This window comes from Aethalodelphis obliquidens, unplaced genomic scaffold (genome assembly GCF_003676395.1).
Source record: "Aethalodelphis obliquidens isolate GAN/ISIS:26980383/991018 unplaced genomic scaffold, ASM367639v1 scaffold28, whole genome shotgun sequence".
Lineage (NCBI taxonomy): Eukaryota > Metazoa > Chordata > Mammalia > Artiodactyla > Delphinidae > Aethalodelphis > Aethalodelphis obliquidens.
In genome coordinates this window covers 12,390,739-12,410,855 of record NW_020837972.1, presented here as the reverse complement: position 1 = coordinate 12,410,855, position 20,117 = coordinate 12,390,739, and the positions used below count along the sequence as shown (strand labels likewise).

Genomic DNA, 20,117 nt, shown 5'->3' with positions numbered 1-20,117 from the left:
CAACCACTAGTTTTAAAAATGTAATTGAAGAAAAGATCCCACTTAAATTCGCAATTATAAGCAAAATACCCTGTAACAACTTTCTCAACTTGGAGCTCTACCATATGCATTACACCAACATTAATAACAGAGGGCTCAGAGAGTTAAAACAAATATTCAGGATAGGAAGGCCTTTCTAAACATTACCAAAAAAAAAAAAAAAGTCAAGGCAAATGGTAAACTGGGAAAAATGTTTGCACCAGAGGACTAATTTCTTATAAAAAAAATTCCTTCAAATTTATAGTAAAGATAACCCAGGATTAAACTTTAATAAAGTTTAAGAAAAGAAAAAATAGTTCACAGGAAAAGAAGTACTAATGGCTTTTAAACACTGTAAGACGTTCAAGTTCGCTGGTAATGAGAATGCACTAAAACTACAATGCAGTAATACCACTCAACCTGCCTACCCAGCAAAGGTAAAGTCTGGTAGTACTCCGAGACCCCTTCCACGCTGGTGAGCCCTGGATAGAGAGGTACTTCTGTACGGCTGATGTGAGCACAAGCCCAAAGAAAGTGACTTGGCAATATCCAACAAAATAAAAATACTTCACTTTGACTTAGCAGTTCTGCTTCTAAGGTTTTATATAGGCTATATCTAACATACACGTACATCCACATATATACATACAAGGCCATTAGCCACAGTACTTTTTCAGTAGCAAAGATGAGGCTTCTGTTTCAGGCACCCTGTTGACCCTCCCACTGAAAATCACTTCATACTGCTGGATAAGACGTTAACTACATCCTTTCAAGTGCACTGCTGAGCTCACAGAGTCAGCGACCTCCCTAGGGCCCACGCAGAAAACCAGGTTGGAGAGCTCGAGTTGCAATTTTGGTTGCCTCTGTGCATGTGCGGTGGGGGTGAGGCTATTGGCAGGTGCCAGTCTCAGGAAGCAACAGGACTGGCTCTTACTGTACCACGGGGGCAAGGCTGTAAGACTGGGGTCCACTCAAAGGGGAGTATTGAGACCTTGCTTTATAAAAAAGCAGTATAGAACTTCTAGACACGAAAACATAATCCCTGCAATTAAACTCATTAGCTAGGCTAGAAGCAGATTAGACAAAGCATTTGTAAATTAGAAAGTAAATCTGAAGTTACCTAGAATGGAGCACAAAGAGAGAAACAGATGAAAAACATGAATGAGAGACAGGAAGGATGGAAGGGGATGATGGTTCCAGCTTACGCCCAAAAGAAATCCCAGAAGGAAAAAAATCTAGTGTGTGGCAAAGAAGCGATATTCAAAGTGTTAATGGCCGATGCTTTTCCAAAATGAAAGATAGGCGTACTCACACTCATGAGCTCTAATCAGAATAAATGAAAAGAAATACGTATTACAGAGTATCATAATAAAGTAGGGGAACCGCAAAAGACACAAGGGGTCTCAAAAGCAACCCGAGACAAAAAGACTTCTGATAATCAGACCAACAGGAAAAATGAGAAACAGTATTTACACTGCCATGAATTTGACTCAACGGGGAAGGCACATAACCTAGCTCCATCAGCAGATGCCAGGTAAAGCCGTGACGGTACATCCGGTACAGTGGAGACCTGCACGGGCATCAGGGAATGAGGCAGAGCTACACATACTGAGGACAGCCGTCGCCCGAACAGTCACACCCAGCGCACCAGGCCCAGCTGCGTGACGGCAGCTGGGGGGCGGGGGAGGGGGGCGCGCATCTGTGCGCAGGCACCCTCTAGAGAACGCCGCAGCACAGCCTCCGCTGAGGAAAGAGAAGCTCCCAGGAGACAACTTCTCCCTATATATACTTTTTTGTGCTTTTGAATTCAAAAGGTTACCTGCTTAAGTTAAAAAAATTCAAAGATAAAATTCTGGAAGGACATACTGGAGCTGGTAACAACAGTTACCTTGGGGAAGAGTCTCAATGGAAGAATGAGGGGAATAAATGCGGCTTTTACTTTTTATTCTAGACGCTGCCATGTTGTTTAAGGAACAAGAACTCGTTCATGACTGGGAGGGGCACCCAGAGGCCTTCACAAGTACTGGTCACACTCTGTTTCTTAAGTGGGTGGGTGGGTGGCGGGAATGCTCAGGTGTTCCGTTCTTTAAATTGTACACAGCATACCTTGTATACACTCCCATAAGGATGTTTTGTTTCAAATAAAACAGGGTTTTAGAAATCTATAGTCTTATGACACGGGGGTGAGTGAGGTCCATGGCTTCTTCCCTGCTGGCGGCGAGGCTGACTGAGAGCTCCCTTAGTACAGCAGGCCAATCAACACCCCCACCCCACCCCGCCTCCCCTCTTCCCAGGGAGGGGTCTGTGACCAGAGGGATGCCGAGCGAGCAGGAAGCACACAGAAGACAAAGAGCTCCAGAGCTCCCGCAGTCAGCATTTGCAGACACTAATCTTTAGGCATTTGTGGGTTAGAGAAGGGAGAAAAGGTAAAGTTGCCGTGAAAGGAACTCTGCCTGGAGGCTACAGCTGCACTGCTTACTAATGGGAACGTGAAAAGGAAAGGGGAGGGGGGAGAAATTTTTAGCTTGAGTACTTTTCAGTGCGTATTTGGTTAATAAGGGTCTATTTTGCTCTAGTGATTTTCATAAAGAGCTCCTCTGTTGAATATTTATACTCCATAATTTACAGTTTGGCTGTTAAGGAGACAAAGGCAAACACAAATTTGGTCCAGAAGTTCAAAGTTTGCCATCTGTTTTCCTATTGTATTTAGATACCGGCATGGATGGCTCCAAACAAAATACACAAATACACCAAAAGATACAGCATTAGTGTATTTTATCACTAAGGAAAACAAAAATGGGCCAAAAAACAGACTCGAACTTCTCCCCACAGGGAAAAAGGAGAAGCACTTAGAAGACATCTCCTCAAAAAGGCACTGCTCTGGTTTCTGGCTGACAGAAAGAGATAGCACACAGCGCGGGGTGCGAAGTCCACGCGAACCCTTCGAGTTCACATCATGAAATGCATCTCTGCTTCACACACCTGACGGCGCGGCCCCAGCGTGCACAGCAGCGTTCCCTGGCAGAGCCCATACCCTCAGCGCTCAAATCAAATTCCTGACGTGGGGAAACAGGTAGCACAGCAAATGGGCACAAACATGCCAAGACAACTGATTCCAGGGACAAAAAGAAGCCAACGGTAGACACTGCGAATCCCTATCCAGCGTGTGTTTCATCAACTTTGCCCGTTGAAAAGAAAAAAATAATTGGTCTGAAAGCTGTAATTGTATTATGTTTAATATTCATGGTTGGGTTTGGAGGGCTGTTCCAACACTCCCTCTCTCCAGCCCCTCTCTAATGAAAATCACACCATAGGAGTCAGCTCAAGCCCGCCAATTAAAACAAAAGACACCGGAACCTTCCAAAGACTCCAACAGAGGAGCATCCATCAGATGGGCAGGAAAACGTGCTGGAACTGAGAGGGAGGCACGCGCTGGCTGGTCCTGTGCTGAGAGCTTTGAATAACTTATTACAACACTTGCAGATGGAGCAAATGTAACATTTACGCCCCACTCACTCTCCCTAACGGTCAGCAGCAGCACCAGAAGCCACCACAACTCTGCATTTGTCAAGGCGAGAAGCTCCGACACTCTCTAATTAGGGGTCACAACTCAGAGCTTGCTTCCCATTGGTTTGGATAAAACAGTCCCATAAAATAATAAGGCAAACTGTATTTGATGGCAAAGATGAAGTCTGTTCAGGCTCTGGCTCAGCAGTTTCATTAAGAAGGACCTGACCTTCAGCTATATTTCTATCCAGAAAATAAAGGGAACAAGCAAGACGGCATTAAAACAGTCTCTCTTTTTTTAAATGACCAAATTAATCAAGAAAACTCATTTTTTTTAAGAAATCAATAACATGATTGTTTTGTCTCATCGAACCTATATTAAAGAGGATTTTTAAAAACAACGTTATATGCCCAAATTAGTAGCTATAACATATATACAGCACCAATGATGGCCTTTGGTGAACGATTCATTTTTAATAGCAACTAGAAAGACATGTATTTTCAGGTAGAACTGCCCAGTTTAATCCAAGTAGGCTATGGTTAGAGCTTTATGTATTATTGTAAAGCTGTATCTCTAAAGTTTAGAGTTCTTTGTTTATTGCCCATAAAGAGTAATAAGCCCCTTGGACTGATCACTCGACCTTTCTGGACCTGTTTCCTTAGCTGGGCCAGCTATTAGATGGTCTTAAAGAGCTCTGCTAGACCGAAAATTCTGCAACCCTTACGAGCCAGCCCATAACACCACCAGTGGACAAAAATGATGTATGGAAACACAGAAACATTTAGCTTACTTTAATAAATCCTTTTAAGTTTCAATCAGATGAGTGTACCTAGAGTAAGCTCTCTATTTTATGGTCAACTGATTTTCAACAGTGGTGCCAAGACAACTCAATGGGGAAAAAATAGTCTTTTCAACAGATGATGCTAGGACAATATATATCTACATGCAAAAAAGAATACGGTTGGACTCCCACCTCACACACACAGTTAATATACAAAAATTAACTCCAAATGCATCATAGACCTCAGTGTAGGAGCCAAAATCATAAAAATTCTTTTAAGTAAACATAGGAGTAAATCTTTGTGACTTTGGGCTAGGAAATGGCTTCTTCAATATGATACCAATAGCACAAATGACAAAGAAAAACTGGATAAATGGAATTTCATCAAAATTAAAAACTTCTGTGCTTCAAAGCACATTATCAAGTGTGAAAAGACAACCCATAGAACGGGGAGAAATATTTACAAGTCATATCTGATAAGAGGTTGGTATCCAGACTATATAAAGAACTCCTACAACTCAATAAATAAAAAGACAACCTAATAAAAAATGGGCCAAGGATTTGAATAGACATTTATCCAAAGAGGCCAAAAAGCACATGAAAGGATGTTCAACATCATACCTTTAGGACAGCTATAATCAGAGACCATAGCAAGTACTGGTAAGGATGTGGAGAAACTGGAACCCCCATATACTGCTGGTGGTGTAAGATGGTACAGTCACTTTGGAAAAGAGTCTAGCAGTTCCTCAAACAGTTAAACATAGGGTTATATAAGCCAGCAATGCCACTCCTAGGTATATATCCAAGAGAACTGAAAACATATGTCTACACAAAAATCTGTAGTTGAATGGTAATAGCAGCATTATTCATAATAACCAAAAAATGGAAACAACCCAAATGTTAACTGATGAATGAATAAGTAAATGTGGTATACTCGTACAATGGAATATTACTTGGCCATAAAAAGGAATTAAGTGGTGATTCAAGCTACAACACAGGTTTATCTTGGAAACATTATGCTAAGTGGAAGAAGCCAGTCACAAAAAGTCACACGTTCTATGATTCCATTTATATGAAGTATCTAAAACAGATCCGTAGAGGCAGGAAGTGATTAGTGGTTGCCTAGAGCTAGAGAAGTTGGGGGGACATGGAGAGTGACTGCTAATGGGCACAAGGTTTCTATTTGGGGTGATGAAAATCTTCTAAACCTGACCTGGTGATGACTGCACAACCTTGTGAACTTTACACTGGATTGTATAATTTAAATTAGTGAATTGTAGGTATGTGAATTCTATCTCAATAAAGCTAAAAATTTTTTAAATCAATTTAAGATTACAGGAGGAAAAGCAGTGGGATTTGTTGGCTCAGTGCATGTTGCTCTGGCAGCCCACTAACAACCTGATGTACGCCCTTACCACCAACTCTTCTTTTTGGCCCCGCCGTGCCGCCTGTGGGATCTTAGTTCCCTGACCAGGGATTGAACCTGGGCCATGGCAGTGAAAGCGCAGAGTCCTAACCACTGGACCGCCAGGGAAGTCCCACCCTTATCACCAACTCTTATTTTGATTCTCCCCAGCAGAGCATTCTCTGGTCTAGATCCCTGATTTCATTCGTTAGAAATGAGCAGATCCCAGATGAGAAGACTAAGAGCAACAGAATGGGAAGGGACCCCCTTTAATACAGCCCTCTACTGCCAACTAAACAGTTTATTTAAATTATTTAAAGAGAGTAGGAGTTCTGCATCTGACCTAAAGTAAGCCCATTACTGCCTCTGTCTTCTGCTGCTACAACCCAAACCTCTGGACAAAACACAAAAAGCAAACACCTGAGGACCCTGGGGAGTTGACTCACTACAGTGGATTGTGGGGGAAGTGGCCACGGAGGAAGGGGCCGTGGGGAAAGGAGTTTCTCTCTCACAGCCTCACCCCGAGTGTGAGCTCCTGTAGCACAGCTGTGTGGTAGCTAAAACGCTAACAGAAACACCCTCTTTCTGAAGAACCAAGGAGAGGAACCCCTAAGTCCAAAGAACGTGGGTGTGGCATTTTTGGGGATTCCCCCATCTCTTTTCTGTCTGGTTTTGCCCCAAGACAGTCCCTATTCACAGAGCTGCATGGTGGTAGGGATGCCAGCAGGTGAAACCCTGAGAGAAACCCCATCTTCTCGTCAGAGGCCCAGGGGACAAGGGCCCTGAAAGCTAGGAATCACAGGGATGAAGAGAGGGAGGAACTGGAGACGGGGAGCCCGTGATACCGCGTGCGACCCCGCGCGTGGCCCAGGCGCAGACCCAAAGCAGTACAGCAAAGGCTCAGGTAAGATTTCAACCACTGCCAGCTCAGACTAACCTCTGGGTGGCACGTGTGCAGGGCAGTCAGAGAAGCACAGCAAAGGTTTTGGAAATAGAACTGACACTGGAATCACCACCCACAGAAGGGAAGACACAACTTGCAGTCTGAACCTAACCAGGGGGACTGCCTGTTTAAAACAAAAACAAAACTCAACATCCTCCAGAGGATTATGTAACAGGATCGAAAGTGGACACAAAATGTCCAGGATACATCCAAAATTACTTGACATACCCCCACCCCAAAAGCCCCAGGAAAATGTGACCCATTCTCAAGGGAAAATGTCAACCCTAAAATAAGCCAGACTTTTGGAATCATCAGTGACTTTAAAGCAGCTATTGTAACTATATTCCATGAGGTTAAGGTACAATGATAAGAATGAATGAAATTCTGAGCAGAGAAACAGAAACAATGGAAATTTTGAACCAAAAAAGTATAAAATCTGAAATAAAAAATTCACTAGATGGGTTCAACAGCAGAATGGAGGTGACAGAGGAAACAGTTCATGAACCCAAAGTTAAATCAGTAGATATGTGCAACTTGAAGAATGTAAGGCTTAGGAAAGAAAATGAATAGAGCTTCAGTGACCTGTGGGATAATACCAAAAGTCTGTTCTTCACATCACTGAAGTTCCAGAGGAGAGGGGAAAGGGATCAGTGTGGAAAAAAATATCTGAAGAAATAATGGCCAAAAACATCCCAAATTTGGTGGAAGACATAAATTTACAGATTCTAAATGTTCAGTGAACCCCAAAGGTTAAACTAAAGAAACAAAACAAAAAAACTCACAGTGGTCTATTTCCTGCAGACTTTATCTTGGTAACCCATTCAAGTTTCTCATAACTGTTCTAATTCCTAAGATTTATTTTTGCCTTCATTGAACAAATACAGACTTTTATTTAATTGAAAACACCATCCAATTCAAGAAGCACCATTACTTTATGTAATATTTTAACATGCTGCCATTTGTAAGATGTTATTATAAAAGACACATCTTGATTTTCATAGATGTGAAAATGTAAAGAAAAAAAAAGTGCATCTCAGAATAAATGCAAAACATACACAGTTAAGCCCTCTCTGAGCACTAGACAGACACTGTGGTAAGACACAAGCGTCCTGTCCTAACACCGGATGCACACCGCTCCCTCCCTAATGTTACTTACCACTCTTCTTGGCTTAGCAGGAAAGGACAAAATACGCATTAAAAAAACCTCATTGATCTGTAGTGTTAAAAGTCTTGTGCAGAGCCCCACCTATATAACCCCACTTTATAACCCTTCCCTCCCAGCGAGGGAAAAGTACAATCCAACCATAACTCAGTTCCCACCCTGATCATTCTCTTAATCTTTATCAGACTCCACTTAACCTCTAGTGACAAGCTAGGTGAGCTATTTGTTTCATTTTTAATTTCAGCTTATACCCACCCCCCCAAAAAAAACCAACTCTTTAGAAAATTTCACCCATGTTATTAGCAAAGTTACTCAAGCTGATTTCCTTAAAGAAACATTATTTTTGTTTTAACCTTGGACAGTTTTATGTACCTTTCGAGTCCATTTCATTCTCATTTATAAAGTACTAAGAGAATGCAATAGAAGTTCAGTTTTTTAAATAAAAATGGAGGTTCCAAGGTTTTTAAACTGCATCTGTCATGAAGTGATAGCCACCTAGCTCTCTTCATAGTATTTGCCCCCTCCGTCCCACTTCTGAAATAAAACATAAGCTGTACAAGCCTGGGTGTGCATCTCTGATGAGTTCCTACTCATAGCTATTAAGTCTCTGGGAAAAACCCCACAAGACATACCTCTATCACTTAAAAGTCTAGAGTCCTTATTCCTTCCTTTTTCCAGATGTAGAGTGCTTTTAAGCCCCATGTTTGAAATTCATATTGCTAACACTGTTAATGTGATTCATAAAGAACAATCTTATATATGATGGCAAGCCTCTGCGGTACCAGTAGTGGTCAAATAGCCGGCACACAGATCTACAAGTGGCCCTGATTAAATGCCATTTTGGATAGCCCCCTCCCCAACTCCAAGTCCCAAGTCTATTCTTTTCATCCAAAAAGACAAAGGGTGTAAAAAAAACCCACAAAAAACGTAACTGGTTTACTAATAAAATGGATTTTAACGTGGTCAGATCTGGCCTTCAAAATGGCCAGGGAGCCCTTTTACACTGTGCATTTGGCTTCTCCTCTGGCAACGGGGAGCATGGTCAGGCAGCCCTGCTCCAGAGGAAAACGTCAGCTTTACCGAGTACGTACAGGCCTCCTCACTGACAGCAGGACGTGCAGCTGACAATGGTCACGACAATCTGGCTGTAACTGTGCTTCTGGAGCTACTGAGGTTACGTTATATAGAAAGCAGAGGTCTCTTCTCTGGAACACCATTTTGGTTTCCTGGGAGCCTAGCTGTGGTTGAACACCTAAATGGTCATGCTGTCAACAAACTCTGAAGCATAACCTACAATCCCAAACCCTTCCATCTGGATGCCCCACAGAGCCCTCTGCATTTGCTCTCCTGGAAGGCGAAGAGCTGTTAGGTCCCTGCGGGTAGATCCTATCAGATAAGCCTGGAGCCTTTGTACAGCTCAGTCAGAACTGAAAATGGGAGAGTAAAACTATAAACTGCAAGAGGGAAGAGATATGGGAACATATGTATATGTATAACTGATTCACTTTGTTATAAAGCAGAAACTAACACACCATTGTAAAGTAATTATACCCCAATAAAGATGTTAAAAAAAAAAAACCAAAAACTATAAACTGATGTGTTTCATTTGCTGTGCCACAAGTGGGGCCACTTATCAAGCCTAGTTTGTTTTCTTTTTTTTTAGAGAGAAAAACTGCCTGGACATACACTGAGGAGTTCAATTCTCAAGCATGAGAAGTATCAGCTGTTTTAGGAGGGCTCGAGGAAAAAAAGATCAGGTATTTTCTTTCAATAAAGCATACTCACATCTTTTTGCTCTCTGGGAGGGAGATAGTAGTAGTGAAGGTCAGAAGTTGAAAATATTATCTGACAAAATAATTATTTTTGCAAGCTGCTGCACTGGTACGACAGAGGTCTGGGATTTGGCACAAAGGAGGACCCGCCTCACGATCTGATACCCCACCAAGTGGCCCGCCACCTGCAGCCCGGGGCTGGCCAGGGGAGGGGGCGCCAGCTGAACCTGGCCTCCAGCCACGCTACCTCTCTTCAGGGCACTGGATCAGACATGACAGATAACCAGTCAAAAAAAGAAGAAAAAAAAAAAAAGGAAGAAGAAAGAAAAGGAAAAGACAAGGGGGAGAGGGAAGAGAAAGGAAAAAAGTCTAAAATTTGGACTCAGACAGTCTTTTCAAACACTTTAATCCTTCCATGCTGATGGGTCCTGGAGCGGCCAGAGCTGGCACTGGACCCTGTACCGGGAAAATCCAACTCCCTGAGCCAATACGTTAAAGGGAAGACTGCTAATCAGCTAAATAGAAACTGGAATCTGTTCACATGAAGTCTCTTTTTCCCCATCACCGGAGGGACACCATAGTGGTCTGAAACACACTCTTGACATCATTTGGCAGGCAAACCTATTTTGCTGAACATGATTCATCCCTTAGGTTGTTGTTTTTAATATTAGAAAGTGAGCTTTTAAATGCCAAACAAATTTTACAGCAGGGGGACAAAAGATATTCCAAGTGGTCTCACTGGACCTTCCACCAACTGCGTCCACCAAATGGCCTAAAAGACAACCTTCCCATGGTGTTTCAGAAATGAGGCAGAGACGCAACTCCATCCAACTATTACCTAATACAAGACTTTGTTCTCCAAGTTCACAGGGATGGTATTTATGGGATCAGGGCTGAACTCAGGTGGGCAGAGATGTGAGTGAGAAGTGAGGAGGGTGAGCCGGGGAGGAAATCAGTGAGCTCAGTGGAGGCCGAGCGGCCAGGCCTCAAGAGAAGCTGCCTGTGGCTCTAAGATGCGACTCTACTGACACCTACCTCCTGTCCATGTTGCCACTGACCATGAGATTGGGAGGGCTGTCCCGGAGGTTGACACAGGTGAAGTCGCCAAGCGCGTTGCCCAGCTTCGAGAGGCAGCGTTCTGCTTCCAGGCTATACACCAGGATCTGGGGAGGAGGAAAAACACGTGGGTGTGCGTTAGGGGCAGCAGGCCTGCACAAACAATTTCCACCCAGCGTCGCCCCGGGGCACGGTCACAGCACCAACTCCCATTAGAGAAGAGGCTCTAATACTCCATTTCCTGACCCCTTCCAGGTAATGACAGTATAAGGATGGCTCTTAGAACAACAAAAGGAAACACAAGAGAAAAGAAAATCCAAAGAATTCCAGGCCAAGGTGCAAACAAACTCATAGGACACAAAAAAATGCCAAATGGGGAAATTCGGTATCCCAATTTCTTAACACAGAAAAAGAAGCATGGAAACTAAGGGTCACTGACTGCTTCTGATTAGTTAATGGGGGAGGCTAACAAGAAGTCTGTGTACAGGTTCTCTCTCTCTTTTCCCCCTCTGTATTTATACCACAGAAGGTAAAAAGAACAAACAGTATAAGCATCCAGGATGATGAAGCTTGTACAGTTAACCACTAGATGATTCCTTTAGATTAAACTACAAACCAAAACATAGTCTTATTCCCAAACGTTAAAAAAATATTTTTTTAATTGAGGTATCACTGATATTCCCCAACATCTCTCTTCAGTCACTCTCCACCAGCTAATTATAGTAAGCTCTGTTCCATAAGGTATGGAGGCAAGTAAGAGAGTATCCTTGATCTCTAGACAATGTATTCATTACATTTGAACACTGCCTTTTCTCCAGCAAATGGGGAAACAAGGATGATTCATAAGGAATCTTTCTGAAGATTATTTAAGTCTTTTACTAAAAAGATCTTAGTAATTCAATTAACATTAAGTGCTTGCCATGGGTCAGTAATTGTTGTAAGTACTGAAGACATAGTTAGTCCTTGCACCCAAATTCACTGTTCAAAATCCTCCTCATTTAAACACACACACACATGTGAGCATACGTTATATTCTGTTGATCATGTGGTTAAAATTAATCACTGAACTCAAAAGTTTTAATGTTAATATTTTGTAGAGTCTCCTCTCTTAGCCCACACATGAAAATGATGTGCTATTTTTTCTTATTAACCTATACATTTATCAATTATCAGTGTACAGATTCCTATTTTAGTACTGAGAGGTTAATAAATTGACTCCACCTTGAAAACCATTGATCTCATTGTTGACACATATTTCTAACAGTTGAATCTTTGGAAATTCCTAATAGTCAAAACAACACTATAATATTAAGTAAAACTGCTCACGGTATCTGAAAGGAAAGAGAGCAATTTCAAAATGTAAAATGCCTTTTTTTTTTTTTTTTTTTTTTTGCGTTACGCGGGCCCCTCACCGCTGCGGCCTCTCCCATTGCGGAGCACAGGCTCCGGACGCGCAGGCTCAGCAGCCATGGCTCACGGGCCCAGCCGCTCCGCGGCATGTGGGATCTTCCCGGACCGGGGCACGAACCCATGTCCCCTGCATCGGCAGGTGGACTCTCAACCACTGTGCCACCAGGGAAGCCCGTAAAATGCCTTCTTAATCCCTAAAGACCATAGAGAACAAGCTAAATTTTATTTTTATTTTCATGCAGTTGAAAATAAAAGTTTCTGAGAAAATTTCAACTGTAAAATATCCAAAATAAGATTCTTCTTCCAAGTATGGACATAGAAATAAATCAAATCTTCCATCTACAGTAAATATCCTAAAAATTGCATGAAAATCGGTTCCTGGAGGGAGAAAAAAAAAAAAAACACCAGCAATGTCATGGTCTACCCTGAAAGTAACATTCTGCACTTATATATCACTATACAGCTTTCAAGAGGGCTTTTGGACTCAATCTCTTCTTCTTTTTAAAATACTTCAACATCTATAGCAAGAAGAAATGTTCCATGATAAATATAAGAATTAAAATCTGATATTGGGTCTGTTCCTATGTCTTTATACTCTTTTTTAGAAGTTCTTTTTTGACAAGAGGATAGATCATTTCTGAATGAAACAGTGGGATCTAATCCCTCTTCAAAAAGACTGCAAATTCATCGTATAAGTTAGTAGTCAGGAGTCAAGTATTTTCTAAAATGTTTAATAATTCAATGAATCAGAACTATCCAAAGAGTACCTTGACCATTACGTTTAGTTAAAGACCGCAGAGATTAGAAAACACATTACCCATCTCAGAGGCGGTTCTTCCCACGTTACGAGTCCCTCAACAACCTTTAGCATCTCTCTCTCCCCTCCACGCTCTCTCTCTTTTAATAAGGTTGAGCAAATGGGACTTCATTTTATCTGATTGCCACAGACTAGTGAGATTAATTATTCATGCTCACACTCTCCCTCTTGTTAAGACCATGCATTAGACTAATTTTTCTCTTTATTGCCCTAGTTGGGTAAGTCTCAACCCACGGCCACTTGACTCACTCTCAGAAGTGTATGGATATGCTGGAAAGAAGGAAAAAACAACCCATAGCTAAAATCTTGGAGAAAATGTTCTGCACTAATGTGACCGCCAAATCAATAGATGTTGCTGGGGATATTTTTCTTAAGTACCACATGTATATTACAAAAGGGTTTAAACAGTGATAAAGGCGCAAATTTGTATAGAAGTTGGATGTTTCTTTAAGAATTATCTAAAATGACTGAACCATGTTGTGTATTTTACAAAGGTAACTGCAGGAGATGCAGTGTGTAGTCTCGGACGCTGCAGGGTCTACTCCTTTCTCTTTGGCTTCCAGGGAGATCTAGAGGGCACCTGGTGGAAGCAAGCATTGTTTAAAAAGAACTTTCTGTTTTTTCCTTCTTAGAGATGTTAAGGTATTTTCACAAATCCTAGTCTTAGAATCCTAACTTTCATTGTTGTCAATTATTCAGATTTCTCTGAAATTTCTCTGAAATTAAATAAACTGTTAAACCACTTTAACAGTTTAGTGTATACAGTTGTCCCTTGGTATACATGGGGGTTTACTGCCGGGACCCCCCGGATACCAAAATCTGCCCACGCTCAAGTAAGTCCCTTATATAAAATGGTGTACTATTTGCATATAACCTACATCTTCTCATCTACTTTAAATCATTTCTAGATTACTTACAACACCTAATATGATGTAAATGCTATGTAAATAGTTGCTGGTGCTCAGCAAATTCAAGTTTTGCTTTTTGGAACTTTCTAGAATTTTGGGAATATTTTTGAGCCGAGGTTGGTTGAATCCGTGGATTTGCAACCTGTGGATGTGGAGGGCTATGTACTGCTAGACTTTTTCTATACACGTCTGTCTGGTCTGTTGCGCGCACACTCTCTGTGTATAAAATTTTTTTTTTCTCTCGATGGGACTGTCATTCTACAACTTGTTTTTCCTACTAAATAACATGAGAGTTCTTTCCTCGTCAGTACCTATACATAGATCTTGTTCTTTTTAAAGGCTGCACAGAACTTGTCTACGGATATATGATTCCATATTGATGGATATTTGGGTTGTTTCTAATATTTTAGACAAAATAAATAATGCTGTAATTCTTTCAACAGCCAGTAAACAAATGTTTATGACTCTTCTCTGTGCAGCAGGCACTGGAATGAACAGGGAGGGTGGATGATGTGCAGGAGCCTCGGCCGGCTGCCAGCTGAAACAATCCACCTCTTCACCAGCTAGTGCACAGCCACCAACTGTCCTGGTCCGCCATTTGTGGGGCTCGCCTCTCTAAGGAGACCCACCTTACAGCCATGTCCTAGCAGGTGGTGGTGTAACAGTAGGGGCAGCAGTGTAGAGTCAGGATGGAGGTGGTGGCCACAGGCCTGACATCTGGGAAACATCGGCAACGCCCCGGTGCAGGCAGGCCCCGCTCCTCCCAGGTGTGACCCGGACCATTTGGTGTGCCTAGGACTGGCTTTCCAACGAAACCATGAGGAAAGGGATAAGAAATGGCTACTGCCCCTGCAGTGGGGTGAGCTCAAGGCAGGCCAACTTCCTCCTTCACCCATTAACAACTGGACTTAGCAATACAAACATTTCCTAATCTGGGACTACTATTAGCCTCATAATGAAACAGGAACCACTGTATACAGAAATAGCTATGAAGAGATTACAGAGCCTTGCAGTCCCAGACTTTTGGCTGTGTGCTAATGACTGAAAAAAGGAATTCCATTTGTGTTTTCTTTAAGTTTACCAAAATAGTGAGTCTTCCTCACACTCCTATGTGTCATCTGCCAAAGGCATTACACCACCACCAACATCAACCTGAGCAGCGGGCTCACCGCCTCAGGACCCCAGGCACTGCCTTTCCAAAGGGGTGAGGAGTTGTCAGCAGGCTTCCTTACAAGACTATAGCTTTTTAAAAGGCATTGTGAAAAAAAAAAAAAAAAAAAAGGCATTGTGAATTAATTTGTCTGCCACCATCTAAAAAAAAGGGAAGCGACAGAGAGAGAAAAGGTTAGGAGACGCTGTGCTGGATTGCAGCGAAGTAAAAGATTAAAAAAGGCATGGGGAGGAAGATTTGACTGAAATTCCTGGAGATAACAAAGTCTACCTACTTTCTTTTCTGATCTCTAACAACCCACCTCCATCACTACCACATATACTTTGCCCTTCTGAGGGGGTAAAGTCATGATAAGAAGCCAAATTCTAGAGAGTAAAGAAAATAATCCTCATGGTCTCTCCTCTTCCATCCCAATTAAGCTTACTGTGGGTTCTCTTTGAGCCCTTAGCAGAGTTTATTCCCTCTTGTCAGCGCTGAAGGTATTCACCATCTACGCACCCCATCTGGTGTCCCCAAGGGGCCACCTTGAACTGTACATTTGCTTCCTCCAACTTTTCCCCAGACCCATGGTTCTCAAACACTGGAGGGTAGGAGGGTCACCGAGGAGACTGTGATTTTAGCAAGCCAGCTAAGGCACTGTTACCAAGCGCCATGCCACATATTGTAAAACACTGTCCTAGACTTAGACTGTAAGTTCCTTGGGGCAGCAATCCTATCATTCATTCCTGCAGCACTGACTAAGGGCCAGCACGTGCCAGGTACTCAGTAAGTGCTTGTAGATTAACTGACTGGTACACATTTATCAGGCAAACCCAGGGCTTACCATGGTCTGGTACATAATAAGTACTCAGATAGTCCTTGTTTTGCTTAACACATTCCCCCATTTCTGGATGCCTAATCTTGCTGCCAGCTTGTACAAAGGAACCACTTCCTTGTACTCAAAACAGAAGTTTCCACAGATCTCTCTCCACAGTCTCCAGATTCCAGAACTCCCAAACTGTATCCAGGCCCAAGGTTCCACCTCTGACAACACAGCACACTATGAATGTCTAGAATGTCTGGGAAACCATCCTGTTTGAAACACTGAAGATTCAGTCTAGTAAACATTCCTGTAAACATTCTGTTTAACTCCTACGAAACCCGAGAAAGTCCGAGGAGGCAAAAATGAAGAGAGCACTACAACCCGAAAGGGAAGTAGTACTCACATCAGGGGCTGCTCTGGGGGCGTCTGCCAGCGTCAGAGCCTGGAAAACTGGGGAAATAGGAGGCAAGGTTTCCAGCCAGTGCCAGGTGGAACCAGAACTGGTAAGTCTGCCTAAAGCTGGGCCCCTTGGACAGCTATGTACACTCAGCAAAAAGCAAGATAGGAACAAAAATCTATCCACTGGTGAAGAGAGCCTACGTGGCAACTTGCCTGTCTCAGGTTCAGCTCAGGATGGAAAATGTTTGCCCTCGGCCTGCAAGCCTCACGCAGGTTGGGAGTTTGAAGTTATACTACCTGCAAGGCCAAAAGACCCCAGATCTAGTAATAAAAAGTACTTTCACGCTGGTGACATGCTTCCTGGTACCTGGCAGAATCTTCTCAGGAGGAAGATCCTCTCAACCCAGGCCCCACAGGAGATCTACAAATCAAGATCAGCCAGATGTGAGCTCACAATTAAAAAAAAGTTTTTTCCCAACACAGAAACAGCTCATCACAAGTGAGAGACAGAAAACAGGCTTCCAAGGATATCAGATGTTTATCAGATGAAGAAAAATATGCATGCTGGAAATGTTTACAGAAATAAAAGAGGGTGAGGGATCAAAAGCAGCAAAACTGATTAAGTAGCTTTGAAAAACAAAACAAATAGAATTTCTAGAAATTAAAAAAAAAAATCAGGGGACTTCCCTGGTGGTGCAGTGGATAAGACTCTGCACTCACAATGCAGGGGGCCCTGGTTTGATCCCTGGTCAGGGAACTAGCTCCCACATGCATGCCGCAACTAAGGAGCCCACGTGCCGCAACTAAGGAGCCCACGTGCTGCAAATAAGACCCAGTGCAACCAAAGGAAAAAAAAAATCAATGGATGAGTTAAACGGAGTCCAAGAGAGAATCTGTGAACTGGAAGACAAAGATGAAGAAATTATTTAGGACGCAACACAGAGAGATGGAGATGGAAAAGATGAGTGAGTGAGGAAGAGCACAGAAGGGAGAACAAGTTGGTCTAACACACATCTAACCTGAGTTCTAGATAGAAAGAATAGAGAGAATGAGGGGAAATTTTAACAAGGCAATGGCTGGGGCTTTCTGCAACTGAAAGGAAAGAAGTGCAAGAGAACCCCAAACAGGGAAAATAAAACTAAATCCACACCTAGAGACAGCAGAGTGAAACCACAGAAAATTAAAGACAAGGAAAAACCAGCCAAAAGAAGAGAAAAAGTCCTAAATGGGAATGACAGTTAAACAACTTCTCAGTAATAACAGTGGAAGTCAAACCAATCACCTCTTCAAAGGTCTGAGAGAAAACACCTGTCATCCTGGAATGATAAAGGACTAGTAAAACCACCTTTCAAGAATGAGTATGAAATAAAGATGTTCTGGGATAAAAATACCGAGAGCAGAGAGCACTTGTGGCCAAGAGACCCTCACTACACAATATACTTTTGGAAGATATAAAATCATTCCAGAATAAAAGGTCTGAAATGCTGGCAAGAACAGTGAGAGAAGATTCAGGTAGATGTGCACGAATATATGCGAATGTTGACTATACACAACAACAATGCTGATATGGGGTTAAACAAATAGAATAAACTCTATCTAGTCATTATTATTCCAAACAGTCAAGTGCCATGCATCAGGTCAAAGTACCAGGAGCACAAAGATGCCAGGTGCACGGGGGACCTCCAGCATCATGGTTTGGAGTGAACAGATACTTTCTTGGATACCTGTACCGTGTTTGGCACAAAGGAAGGACTCAGTATCTATTTGCTGAAAGAATGAATAAGTGCTGCACACCTCTGCCTGTGTCGATTACAGGTGAACGACACACCAGCCTTACATTAAAGATATGCCCCCCCCACAGATGAACACATTAAGTCAATTTGCTTTCCACCAACAGCAGCGTACTTAGCTGGTTCATAAGTGGGAGGTACAGCTTTATTCCATACAGAACTCAAAGTACGAGACTAGTAATGCTCAACTTAAAAAAAAAAAAAAAAGACCTCTCAGTCTTTGGGGTAGAATTTACTCATGTAAACGACCCAAGCTGCTCTTCTGACCCAACATAAATATGACCCTCAAAAATGTGCTCAAAAATTTTACTACAAAAAATGCAGGGTCTGCATATTGATGTTCACATACAAAGCTAAGTGAACAGTCTCTATAAATTCACAGATGAGCTAAGATTGTAAAAAACGATGAGAAAGACAGTTGGGGAGGGAAGGCGAGCTAGTGAGAAAAGAGTAAATCATACAAAAAACAGCCAATAAAAAAATAAAAAAGCAGTTAATATACATGAATAATGGATGTCTGATTTAAAAGCAGTTTACTCTGATATGATGTAATTTTTGACAATCAGCCAGAGAGACTATTTTGTAAGTCCTTGCCAGAGATAAGTCAGTGCAAGAGGCTTGGTAACGCGGCGTATCTGTGAACACGTGGAAAATGACTTTCACCACCATCCCAAAGGTGACTCTGCTGGCAAACAAAAACTTGCCTCTCAGGTGCTTTTAGCAGCAGCAAACAGCAAGATGCAGAGCCGAAGAAATGGACCCCTGACATGAGCACAGCTCCCTGAAACACAGCAGCCCCTCAACAGTTTCCATGACATGCTTCTGGCACAGTCCACCCTCAAACGCGGCACAAAGGGAGAAGCAGCCTGAACTGCTTTCATGTTTAAGTTTTAATGAGAGTGACAAGCCCACGAGGACAGGGTATTTCAGGGATGGGACGGTGTTGCTGAGCCTCGCCAGGCACGGGTAGGCAGGCCCGTGTGCACTCCCCACCACCACGTGCCAATGCACCTGCAACCCCTGCTGTTCCAGGACTGGACTCTGCCCGGGAAGGCACTGCCAATCACCGCAGACTGTGCCAAACATGGGGCTTTGTGATGTGGGCAGATGTCTACAAAGGACCAGAGAGAGGCCAAACCAACACCTATTGTGACCTAAGCCTGAAAAGAACCCAGAGAGCAGGAGTGCACTTGGGTGAAAATGCAGGCCAATATGACCCAACCTCTCTCTCCCCCTACACCCATAGGTGCTGGAAATAATGAAGGAAGGTAGTGACCAGAATATGGTTCTCTGCTTTGCTTCAGGGATCTCTTTAGACAGTCTCTGTCCTAGTGCTAGAAGAAGGACAAGAGGTACGACTAACAAAGAACGGGTTGATGGGGTACATAAAATGAATAGGAAACGCTCACTGTCAGAGCATTTAGCACAATGAAGAGATTATAATTATTATGCAAATATATAACTCAAAGCTGAAAATCCTCACATACTCCTTTCAGGTTCCCAGCAGGCCTCATCACAATAAAGAGCACAGACGGTTTTGAGCACTTCACAAATATTAACTACATGTAACTAACCAAAGTCCCCACGAGAAAGAAAGTTATCATTAAATCTGTGTTATGTAGGGAGGAAAACTGAGGCTGCAAACTACGAAATGAATTCTTCAGAATTAAAGACAACCTGGACATGATTTTTTTACATGGGAAGATTGCAAGTGAGAGCTGGTCGTGTAACAACACTCGTGAGCCTGTAGACTTCACAATGTATACGCAATTCAGGATATTACGGTGCTTGCGCGTCAGTTTGCAACCGGCCTGGCAACTTCTCATTTGGCCCCAAGTTAGACTGGACAAAGGCTTAGAAGTGGGTAGACAGGCAGAATGTGGCTACAATCAGATCACTGAGACAAATGACAGCTGATGCAGGAGCATGAAAAATTGCAGTGAACTACTGGCGCCTTTGGTGTAGGGCACGCAGTCCACCCCAGTCCCCTTCACACGCTTAAGGGCATAACAACCTTTCACTATATGGTACTACGTGGTACACGACAGTGCCGGCACAAACGTGATCAGCAGCGTCTTGCACACGAAGTACACTGTAAATAGCAGCTGTTAATAATCATCATGATATTCCTTTCACACGAATCCTTTCAGAATATCATTCCATCTGATTCTCACA

General features: G+C 42.7%; 1 protein-coding gene across 1 annotated transcript in view; it reads right to left on the bottom strand.

Annotated features, from left to right (window-relative positions):
• FBXW8 (F-box and WD repeat domain containing 8) overlaps positions 1-20,117 on the bottom strand; it is a 114,821-nt gene that overhangs the window by 8,948 nt on the left and 85,756 nt on the right. The window contains exon 8 of the mRNA XM_027124697.1: positions 10,625-10,752. Coding sequence (XP_026980498.1) covers positions 10,625-10,752 — 128 coding nt within the window. The remainder of the gene's footprint in view (positions 1-10,624; positions 10,753-20,117) is intronic.